The sequence below is a fragment of the Camelina sativa genome, chromosome 16, assembly GCF_030686135.1.
Source record: "Camelina sativa cultivar CO46 ecotype springtype chromosome 16, ASM3068613v1".
Classification (NCBI taxonomy): domain Eukaryota; kingdom Viridiplantae; phylum Streptophyta; class Magnoliopsida; order Brassicales; family Brassicaceae; genus Camelina; species Camelina sativa.
The window spans coordinates 25,865,350-25,877,894 of NC_141895.1; the positions used below are offsets into that span (position 1 = coordinate 25,865,350).

Sequence of the window (12,545 nt, forward strand, 5' to 3'; positions counted from 1 at the left end):
AGCGGGAGATTTGTGAGGTTGCAAGTGACAGCATGACACATTGGAAACAAAGCAGCACATTGAGCACAATGAGAGGGAGCTTGTTTGGCACTAGGAAACGCATGCGAAAAATTAAAGTGTCAACTAAAAGGGAAGAGATGAGAACAAAGGGAAGAGATGAGAACAAAGACATGATGATGTGGAGCTTTCTAGTGTATGCTGAATAAAGGGAAGAGATGAGAACAAAGACAACACTATGTAGATGAAAGGAAACACTCTTATTAGGGTAACACATTTGAGTGAAGAAAAAGTGTGGGTTTTATCAAACAGAAAATAAAAAAGTTTTTGAGAGGATTTGTTGGTGAGTGAATAAAAGGGAGTTCGTAGGTGTTGTTTTATATGTGTGTAAGTTGGGTAGATTAGGAATTGGTTCAAGGGCATACGAGATTTTGTGTAACAATGATCATACTACAGAGACATTGTTTGGGGAAATTTTTAATAAAGTTTAGGTTGGCTATTGATGCTTTTATTTCTATAGTAGTTCTTGTGTTCCAATTACTTCAACTGATATTAAAGCAAGCGTCTCTGAACATATTATATCCTAAATTATGGAACCAACTACTTATGATACTATACAAGCAAGAACATCATACTTGATAGTTGATACCAAGAGATATGAATACTGAAAAAGTTCGTATGACACAGATCGTCATAGGGAAAGGTGAAGATGCATGGACATCGGTAGAAGATGGTTAGAATGCTCAATATAAGTAGATTGATGGTGGAACAAAGATTTCTAAACCAAAGGCAAGATGGATGATATCATCGTATTTTGACCCATTTTAGCTATAGTTTTATTATGCATTTAGAAAGAGTTTGGTATGATTTCAAGGTTTAAATGTCTATTATCAAGTATTTTACGTTTCAAGAAGGTTTTAAAGGTTTTAAGACAAAAAGGTCCAAATTAAAGACAAGGAAAACACATTTTCAGGATAGATTCAGAACTTCACAGTACATACCACTTTTGAAGAACTTTCCAAACTCATACCACCAATCAAATATTATTTTGTACCTCTTATTTCGTATTATCTGCAGTTGTCCCACAATTATATTTCTCCTGCATGTACCACAATTAAATCTTATCGAACTATAAATTGCTTTTCCTGCACAATCAAAAACTTTGTCACCATTTGTATGATGTTAACAAAAAAGAAAACTGCATTCTCTATTTTTCCATCTTGTAATAAGTTTTATTATCATTCTTAAAGTAACTAACTAGAATTAAATTAAGAATGTTAAAAACAATAAATGTGCACACTTTGTATTTTCAATTTATTCAGTTATATTCTTTTATGATTTTTGAACACAATAAAAGATAAAAATAAGCTTTACTCTAAAGCTTTCATCTCCTCCTTGAACTTAACCATTGCAATTCTTGGCAATGTAACCACAATCTGAACCCCTCCAACCATATGGGCCGGTTCCAACCTAGATGGTCGCATGAACATATTAACCATCCTAGCTGTCTCCGGTGGGACCACTGGGACAACATTCACCGGCTCATTCCATCCAAAATCCATTGATCCAAAGATCCCGATATTCCTCCAATCCGTCAAACAAAACAACCCATCTTTTTTTCCTTTGATCGTTAAATTCATCTTAATGATTTTTTCAGTGTTTGCAAGCTCTTCTTGGAGATAATCTTGATCGCAGGCCTTTCTCTTGGCTTCTTTTATGAGATTTACGATATCTGAGATGGGAGATTCTTCCACTTCTCTTGCAGTTAATGGCACGTACATATCGATATATGCATTACCGTAGTATCCATCGGGCAATGGTGGATCCACAACGTTGCGGATTCCTACTGATAAACCCAAAACAGTGACTCCATCTCGATCCAAATTGAGAGCTTTAACTCTTGACTTCCACAAATAAGCTCCTATAACTTCGAAAGTAGTGATTGTGTCATTGGAGAAGTCGTGCTCTTTCAATGTAACTTCTTTCAATCTTTTTATGCTATCAGCTCTAATATTTATTTTTTCAGTTACCTAAAAACATTTATAGACAAGGATAGAATGAAAATATTATTTTAGATTCAAAAAAATAATGTGGGGAATAGACGACGTCACGTGATGATCTTTGTTTTGTTCTCACATACCCAATCATCCGTTGGTAAGTAGGGCGAAGCGGCTGTCTCGCCGTCGGGAAGAAACGGAGGTTGATCATCGTCTTCCGGCTTCCCCACAAGTCTTTCTCTTTCCCAAACCGGCGTCAACGCTGGTTTCTTCTTACCGCCGGCCAATTCCGTTAAGGCACACATGATATGACCTTCTCCATATCCATCGCACATTGCATGTGACATGGCCATGCCTAACACGAATCCTCCACACCCAAATTTGGTTACCTGTCATTTTATCAATAAGGTTGTTCTTCTTCATTTCAATTTCACATATTTAACTATTTCATACCAAAAAGAAAGGTCACTATTGTTTATTTATAGGGGGGGGGGGGGGGGGGGGGGGGGGGTATATGAATATATTAATATACATCTAAAATTGATGTGAGAAACGTTTGGTCATATCATTAATTACGCTGTTTTAGAGAAACTCTTTTCAAAAAAAAAAAAAAATTACCTACAAAATTATGTAGTCAAGACAATTAAACCTGGAATATTTTTTTTTTAAAATGCATGTGATCTGATTAACATGCTTATTTTCAGTTGATTTATAAATAACTTAGCAATTATTTTTTACACTTGAAGTTCATATATTTTAAGAGGTTTACAAATTATGTATTATATGATTCTTGTTTTTTTTTTTAATGCTGACCCGATTTAAGATACATAAATAAGTATAATTCTATTTATTTATAATTTTTAATAGATGTAATGTTCGAAATAACTGAGAAAAATTAAATGATCCGAAAACCAAACCATATTTTATTTACGGTTCAAGTGGTTTTTAAATTAAAAAAAAAAACTGAAAAACTGAATCCGAAATTAAGCTAAACAATAAATAAGATAGAAAAATTAGTTTTCATTTAAAACCAAGGATAACCAAAACGAAAAAAACCGAATAATTCGTGTACCTGCAAAGCAAAAGGTCGATAACCATCGTTCTCCACGTGAAGTTCAGGCAAGAACTTCAAGGCCGTGTCTGAGTCAATGTTCTCCAGATTATTCAAAGAAGAGAGCTCCACATTTTCAGAAGTAGCCACCGTGAAAGGCACACCACCTTCGTCGCCACCACAGCTCAATTGAAGCTTCCTGTCAGTCTCCTGCCGCTTCAAACTCCCTGACAGTGGATAGTAATACACAAGAAGATCGGACAAAGCCTCCCTAAGCAGAGATTCGGCGCTTGCATCATCATCATCATCATCAACAACGTTCTTGGCATTGAAAACGTAACATAACTTGTAAATGACGTCATTGTAAGAATCATTGTCAAGTGTTGAAAGGGAAAGAGTTTGTTGAGGTATGTGTTTTGAGGGTTTCACCATTTCGGTGACCCTCTTCTCGACCACTAAAGGGATCGACGAGCCTATTTGAATCGACATGTTTTAATTTCTGTGTGTTTGACGAGTAAGTGTATAATCTTAAAGAACATTCTTTTCTTTTATAAACAAAAGGTTTGGCATCATGTTAGCTACGTTTAACCTTAAACATTGTAACAAGCTACAACTGTCACCAGTGGCGGACCCATGAATCAAATTTAGGGAGGTCACTTACAGAACAAAAAACTTATTTGTGTTATCTAAGTGTTTCAAACTCGGGTTTGGGCAGGTCAACATTATAGAATTTACCATCTCTGCTACTGAACCTTTGTAAAATTACACGCAAAAACAACTATTTAATTGGTTTACTCAGGTTAGGTGACCCGCTTTATTCCTTCATAAGTCAGCCGTTGACTGTCACTTTTATTTCTATTCTAAGTTTACCCATTTTTTTTTGTTAAAGTAGGGACAACAAGGATAAACTTACTTTAACAAAAAATCTACGTTAAAAATTAAACATTTAATGTATCATTTTAAAGAAATGAGAAAGACACTTACATAGATTGGGATTATCTATACTTACCATCAAAATCAAATATTTGAGAAAGGTACTTACGGATATTGGTTATTTCAACCACAATGACATTGTTTATTGTAAATATTGCAATTTTTTATTCTTTCACACTCCTTGTTTTTTCATATTATTTCAAAAGTTATCATCGAACTTAACATGATTAAATTTAAAATTTTAATATATAAAAGAAAAATTTAACATTCAATTATATTTTTATCACAAAACAGAATTCAAGTGGCATGATAAAAAACACAGTATACCCTACCAAAATAAAACGAATGTCACATTTTAGAGAATATCTTTTAGTTATTCTATCTAATGTAGGTTAACGGGAATGTTTTTTAAGAGGACATTTTTGAGATATGGAAAGTAATATTTTCTACTTTTTATTCAACAAGGTTCTAGATTTTTCATTTTTTTTTCTGTTGGACAACCACTATTACAAATGATGAACAATTTAATCTATCATATAAATTATAAAATCGGAACACATGAACAAATCCATAACCTGGAATACATGCGATTATATTATGATAAATGATTCCACGAACAACTCTACTATAGAACTAGAACCAAAGAACTTCAAAGATTTAAGAACACAAGAAAAAAAGAATTAAGAGAGACTCCTCTGTTTATGATACTTTGCGCGATAAGAGAGACTCCTCTGTTTGAAAATAAGTTTTCCAAAAAAAAATTTCAGTGTTTGAAATACCCACGCGATCGACAAACCTCCATAGATTGATATCTAAATGAAGACCAAAGATATCAATCTATGACTCCTCATACAATGAACAAGACGTTACACTTGCAAAGTATTTTTGGAGTGTATCAAAAGTTTTTTACGTTGAAGACGACAAAAACATTGTCCACGAGCCCCACCATTTGGATTCCTTGGTCATTTCCTTCATTACAAAAAACCCCGTTCATCATGTGGTTAAAAGGTCATATTTTTAGTCGATTTCTAAATCTATGAAATATAAGAAAATTGTATTAAAATTTTATGTGTTCGCGAACCCACAAAAGATTACAAATAAAAATATTGATTAAATTATTATGTGTTCAAGGCGAGAGCCATGAATGCTATCAGTGGTGTGGATGAATTCCGACTTATCTAAGGATGGAAGTCAGCCAGTCAAGCATAGAGTCCAAAACGTCTCATGAAGGTACATCGAGTGTAAAAGGAATAAACTAGATCACTAAGATAATTTGAATATCTGAAAATGGCACCAGATGAGACAATTGTAAAGTTAAGCTCAAAGATAAGTGCTACAGCTAATGAAGTTGAAGTTCTCGGAAAGACTTACAAATATCATAAACTAGCGAAGAAAATGTTGAAGTGTCTGCCTGCAAAGTTATCTGCTATGTTGTTATGAACTTTGTGGATTTAGTTGGGATTCTGAAGTCTAGGCGAACTTTATATCTAAAATATAATGGCACTCGTTAACTAAACTAAGACTTGATGTAAATAAGTTGTACCCAAATAGAGTACCGCAAGTCTCACACACACTTAGTAGTATTTAACGACCAAATCATACAGACCAAAATAAGCACATAATAAACTATATATATTTAAATAAAGCTAGAATGCCATAAATTGCCTCTCCAAATCTTTTGAAGATATATTGAATCCACAAAGTAGTTTTTGTATGATACAAGAAATGTTACAGGATTGTTGTTGGTTTGTGTGCATGTGAAGTTTCTAGAAAGTTTGAGAAGATAATATAGAAGGACGGTTTGAGGATGAATTAAAGCGGAAAACTACTATTTTATTGGTTGATTAAATTAGAGTTTTACAAGAAAAAAAAAAATAACAAAAAGGAAAAAAAAATTGTTATGTAATTTGAAAATCTTCTCGTATGGTGATTAGGAAGTTTTGTTGGATATATAAGGAGGTGTTGGCACGTCCTATAGACGGAAGATAGTGGAGACATAAAGATAAATCTTAGAAAGCTTGTTGTGTTTGTGTGCGGTTTAGTTTTACGGTTTGGTGCTTGTGTGATCAAGCTTCTTTTTTTGTCGGTGTGAAGTGTGTGTGAAGGTTGTTCCAGAGAACTGAAGTCTAGACTCACTGGGAGTAGTTAGATTATCTTGGTTTAAATCTAGGTTGGGTGTGAGTTTAGCTAAGGGTTCAATGGCGTTACACATGACACGATATAGTAGAATTTGAAGAAGCAAATTATTTTAGAGAAGCATAAATGGATGACGTAGCTTCTTCTAAGATGATTTACTTTGGGTGATGTAGATGGCTTTAGGAGCCTTAAGCTACTCCTTTTATTAGTAAATAATTCTAATTAAATTATTCTTGGTGTCCGCGTGTGGTCAATAAGTTAGAAAACGGTTTAACATAGTAGTTTTATTATGTTAATATCTCTCCTGTGTAAATTGGTAAAGAATCACTACAAGTCTCTACATTACACGTCAATTAGAAATAACTTGAAACATATAACAAATGTAGGAGAAAATAAGTGTCTTTTCTATATTTTTAGTCCTAGTTCTCGAGACCAAGATGAACGACTCTACCTCCAATACTTTGAAACTTTTGATTATTCTTACACTATTAATAAGGAACTGCATTATTTAGGACTTTAACCCTAGATCTGGTGTAAAAACATTTTAACATTTGACCACTAGCTAGGTTAAAGGACTTCCATAGTTCCATTCTTACCTTACTTATGCATGTGAATAAGACGTTACACTTACTTACATATTTTGGAGTGATTCAAATGGATGGGTTTTACGAGTAATACCAAAGAGAGAATATATCCACGAGCCCCACCATTTGGATTATTATGTTATTTTCATCATTGCCAAAAACCTAGTTTATCATGTGCTTAAAAGTTAAAAGGTCTCTTTCTTTGGTGGATTTATGAAATATATTAATTTAAATTATGCTGGTTTGATTGAAATACTTGTTTAATTAATTTAAATTAATTTACTTATTTATTATGATTGATGAAAAAGTTTAAAAATACATCAAAAAAAAAAAAAAAAATCACAGGTAAGGTTATAACATTTGACAAATGTAAAATTGAAGACAACAACATATTTAGAAGATTCATTGGTTTCCAGTGAGAAGTCAATTAATTTGAATCAGTATCGAGTGGAGATACATTTATTAAAAGGATTAATAATGTGAAAAATATCGTCATAAAAGTTTTGCCTACAATGAAGATGAACACAAATTTATCTTTTTTTCTCTTTTTATTTATTTATAAAAACTAAAGCTAATTCAAATTTAAATTAAATCAACATAGTTTAACTATTTCGCGTTGATGGATATTATTATTTTGTTATTTTTATGGCAGTAAAAAAATGAAAATTAGTTTTAAGGTTTAAAGTGTTGATAAAATCATTTTAACGGTTCAAAGTAATAGTAAAATCAATTTAAAGGTTTATCGTGTTAGTAAAATTCTCTCGAGATTTAAAGTATTGAGTGCGTACCAATAACAATGAGGTTTAAATCCATGGAATACATCCAAAGACCGTAACAATTTAAATTTGGTATGTATTGAGTGCATATTTTAATGGCAAAGAATAATGGAGAGACTTAAGTAGAATAACACTGAGAATTATATATATATATATATATATATATATATATATATATATATCTTATTACATAAATTTGGGTTTTGAAAGTTAGCCATTAACAAGATTTAGACATATGTCAAGTTTATATTAATCTGAGATTTTGACATGTGTAAAAGTTAATATTTAATAGCAGGGATTTGAGATTACAACAAAAATAAAATATTTTGTTTTAAACAATATTAATAATAGAAAAATATAATTATCAAAAAAAATTATAAAAATTAAAAGTTTTATTAAAGTAATTATAAGGAGATTATATATATATATATATAGATATATTTCATAAAATTCAATATTATAACATTATTTACTTATATTTAATTTTAAGTTATTATTTCTACAAAAAAATAGAAATGAAATTAAGGAAAATATACAGTTAATTATTAATTCTAAATTTTGTAAATACTCACTTTTATATAAACATAGATTGTTCCATACTTTTCATCTAACAAAATCATTTATTCAAAAAGATTGCTTTCAACTTTGTTAATTGGTAAACTTTTTTTAATAGAAATGTAAATTATTCTTATTTTTGAACCAAAATTTTCTTCTATTTTCTCCTTGAAATAAGATTAATATCTTGACCCGAAAAAAAAGATTAATATATACGTCTTTTTTCCAATACTGTATTTTAAAATTTAATTTAGTATTTTTAGATTGTTTTAATTAATTTATATTTTCACCTTTGAATTATTTAGAATTCATATATTAACTTGCTTATAATTTTCTATTATTTCTTTATTTATTTCAAATTAATTTTCTTCTATTTTTTTACAACATTGATTGGTTGTCATAGACCATTTTAGTGCAATCATAATTGTTACCATTCATTCAATCCCGAAAGTAGATAAATAGTAGAAGCTCATCAACCTAATGGTTAGATAAATTAGGCTAATCAAACACAAACTTACAACAACCATAGATAGATAGATTGGAAAAACATTTTATTTATGTCAAATTAATTTTCTTCTATTTTTTACAACCTTGATTGGTTGTCATAGACCCTTTTAGTGCAACCATAATTGTTACCATTCATTCAATCCCGAAAGTAGATAAACAATAGAAGCTCATCAACCTAATGGTTAGATAAATTAGGCTAGTGAAATACAAACTTACAACAAACATAGATAGATAGATTAGAAAAATATAAATTGTTGTTGATAGATCCATAGGAGTTCGGAGACTGTGACACCATGGTTTGCAAATAGGTTTAAAAGAATTGGTTTGGCCATCTATGTCACCAAAGTGCACTTATCTTTAATATCAAGGGTTCTGAGAGAACTCCAAAGTTAAGCGTGTTTGAGCTGGAGTAGTTTCGACATGAGTGACCTTTCGGGAAGTGATTGTCGGAACTGTGCGAGTGAGGACAAAATATTGAAAAGTTCATATGGTGATTTATAGGAGTAAATATATAAAGCCTCTCGTACGTAATAAACCAGTCGTCGGATATGGGTAGGCTAGAAGTAGACGTGGGGTCCACTGAGGAAGGTGGGCCCATGGACTGAGAGTGTACATGGGGCTCACTAAGCAAGGTGGCAGTCGAGGCGTTTCAGAGACAAATGCTACATCATAGTGTGTCAAAGACACTTCCACGAATACATTATAAAATCTAACATTGATTACTATCAAAAGATGTTATGACGTTAGAAAATGGTATTTAGTTTCATTGGTTGTCGGAGCAAGCCATTTTGAGATAGGTAAAAGACGTTAACATGTTCTCTCTACACATGAGGAGGGCAGAGCCGAGATTCTCTCTATGGTGGAGGAGGTTGGACGCAAGGTTATCTTCTCAAAAGAGAAAGGTGAAGGAGGTTGGACGCAACGGTATCTTCCCAAGGGAGCAAGGTGGAGCCAAGGTTCTCTCCATAATGGAGGAAATTAGACGCAAGGTTCTCTGCATGAGGGAAGAGGGCGGAGCCGAGATTCTCTCCATGGTTGGTCATACACTATTCTGATGTTACATCATTGATTAGTATACTATGTAATATATTTTTTATTCGAAATATTTTTTTGAGCCAATAATTTTAGTAACTAAAATAACTATGCAAAAGTGAAAGTAAAAAGACATATAATAGTTGGTTTAATATAGACATAGCAAACATTTTCTAGGTGGTGGTAAAAAATATATTTGTAACAAACAATATATTTATGTGTAAAAAATACGATTTTAATGGTAACATACATAAAATATTTGTAAATGAATATGAATCAGTATATTATAGCAAAAATAAAACTTATAAATAATGTTATTTATAGAACTTCAAACCCGCACATCGGGCGGGTATTTATCTAGTATATATATATAACTCGATTTACACTTGATTAAACGTTGCAAAAAGTATGAAAATTTTTGTTTGTTTTTAAATGAGCGTTTAATTTATTATACACTGCCATAAAATCAACAAATCAAAAAACTAAATCCAAAATCTCAAAACACAATCATTTTTTGGTAAATTAAACGCCAAATTTAAAAATAACAACTTATATAAAAAAACTACATCCCCTATTATTAATTCTGAAGTAGATATGGTAAAGTAACATTTTCTTTGTAAGATTTACACAATTAAACTCTTGTTATTTGAATATATCTTCAAATTTGAAGTTATTATTTGTAATATCCAAAAAAAACATACTTAAAATAATTTTCAAAGAAATTAGTATTCATAATTTAAATATTTTATATACTTTTAACTTTCAAATTTTTTTTAAAATTTTTACCGATTATATTATAGTGCGGGTTAGAGTTTACATAAATATGATAATATTTTTTTTTATGGGTTAGTCTACTTAAATACACAAAATATGTTAGTCTAATATTAAATAAGTTAACGAGAGGTATTACGCCAATCCTAAACGGTACTAAACACAAAAGATATAATTCATCTAGAATTACAGAATCTATATATTAATCAAAATATATTAAAACAAACAGAAAAATACAACATATATTTTCTTAATAATTATTAAAAACAAATTTGATGTATACCGCAGATTAAAATCTAGTATACTATAATTGTTAAATACATGATATAGGCCATGATTGGCACAACACTTTTAAAACTTAAAAAAAATGAAAGCTTTAACAGCCATTAATTTGCCAATCAGACTTTTTTAACTTTTATTTTTTTAAAAGCTTTGTAAGCCACTAAATTTTTTTTCTCTTCTTTGTTTTCTCAGATTTTTTAAAACATCAAAAACATGCTTTACAATTGAACAAATATATAAAAAAAAAAAAATTAAGAGGACATTTTTGAGATATGGAAAGTAATATTTTCTACTTTTTATTCAACAAGGTTCTAGATTTTTCATTTTTTTTTTCTGTTGGACAACCACTATTACAAATGATGAACAATTTAATCTATCATATAAATTATAAAATCGGAACACATGAACAAATCCATAACCTGGAATACATGCGATTATATTATGATAAATGATTCCACGAACAACTCTACTATAGAACTAGAACCAAAGAACTTCAAAGATTTAAGAACACAAGAAAAAAAGAATTAAGAGAGACTCCTCTGTTTATGATACTTTGCGCGATAAGAGAGACTCTTCTGTTTGAAAATAAGTTTTCCAAAAAAAAATTTCAGTGTTTGAAATACCCACGCGATCGACAAACCTCCAAAGATATCAATCTATGACTCCTCATACAATGAAGGCCAAAGATATCAATCTATGACTCCTCATACAATGAACAAGACGTTACACTTGCAAAGTATTTTTGGAGTGTATCAAAAGTTTTTTACGTTGAAGACGACAAAAACATTGTCCACGAGCCCCACCATTTGGATTCCTTGGTCATTTCCTTCATTACAAAAAACCCCGTTCATCATGTGGTTAAAAGGTCATATTTTTAGTCGATTTCTAAATCTATGAAATATAAGAAAATTGTATTAAAATTTTATGTGTTCGCGAACCCACAAAAGATTACAAATAAAAATATTGATTAAATTATTATGTGTTCAAGGCGAGAGCCATGAATGCTATCAGTGGTGTGGATGAATTCCGACTTATCTAAGGATGGAAGTCAGCCAGTCAAGCATAGAGTCCAAAACGTCTCATGAAGGTACATCGAGTGTAAAAGGAATAAACTAGATCACTAAGATAATTTGAATATCTGAAAATGGCACCAGATGAGACAATTGTAAAGTTAAGCTCAAAGATAAGTGCTACAGCTAATGAAGTTGAAGTTCTCGGAAAGACTTACAAATATCATAAACTAGCGAAGAAAATGTTGAAGTGTCTGCCTGCAAAGTTATCTGCTATGTTGTTATGAACTTTGTGGATTTAGTTGGGATTCTGAAGTCTAGGCGAACTTTATATCTAAAATATAATGGCACTCGTTAACTAAACTAAGACTTGATGTAAATAAGTTGTACCCAAATAGAGTACCGCAAGTCTCGCACACACTTAGTAGTATTTAACGACCAAATCATACAGACCAAAATAAGCACATAATAAACTATATATATTTAAATAAAGCTAGAATGCCATAAATTGCCTCTCCAAATCTTTTGAAGATATATTGAATCCACAAAGTAGTTTTTGTATGATACAAGAAATGTTACAGGATTGTTGTTGGTTTGTGTGCATGTGAAGTTTCTAGAAAGTTTGAGAAGATAATATAGAAGGACGGTTTGAGGATGAATTAAAGCGGAAAACTACTATTTCATTGGTTGATTTAATTAGAGTTTTACAAAAAAAAGAAAAATAACAAAAAGGAAAAAAAAATTGTTATGTAATTTGGAAATCTTCTCATATGGTGATTAGGAAGTTTTGTTGGATATATAAGGAGGTGTTGGCACGTCCTATAGACGGAAGATAGTTGAGGCAGAAAGATAAATCTTAGAAAGCTTTATGTGTTTGTGTGCGGTTTAGTTTTACGGTTTGGTGCTTGTGTGAT

The 12,545-nt window shown here is 31.1% G+C and overlaps 1 protein-coding gene across 1 annotated transcript; it reads right to left on the minus strand.

Moving 5' to 3' along the window:
• Window positions 1–1,220: 1,220 nt before the first annotated feature.
• LOC104751985 (spermidine sinapoyl-CoA acyltransferase-like) lies at window positions 1,221–3,605 on the minus strand. The gene is made up of 3 exons (XM_019237980.2): window positions 3,067–3,605; window positions 2,138–2,383; window positions 1,221–2,027 (listed from the first exon to the last, which is right to left on the minus strand). Exons 1-3 carry the CDS (start codon window positions 3,532–3,534, stop codon window positions 1,368–1,370), a joined length of 1,374 nt encoding a protein of 457 aa, XP_019093525.2. The 5' UTR covers window positions 3,535–3,605; the 3' UTR covers window positions 1,221–1,367.
• Window positions 3,606–12,545: the final 8,940 nt, after the last annotated feature.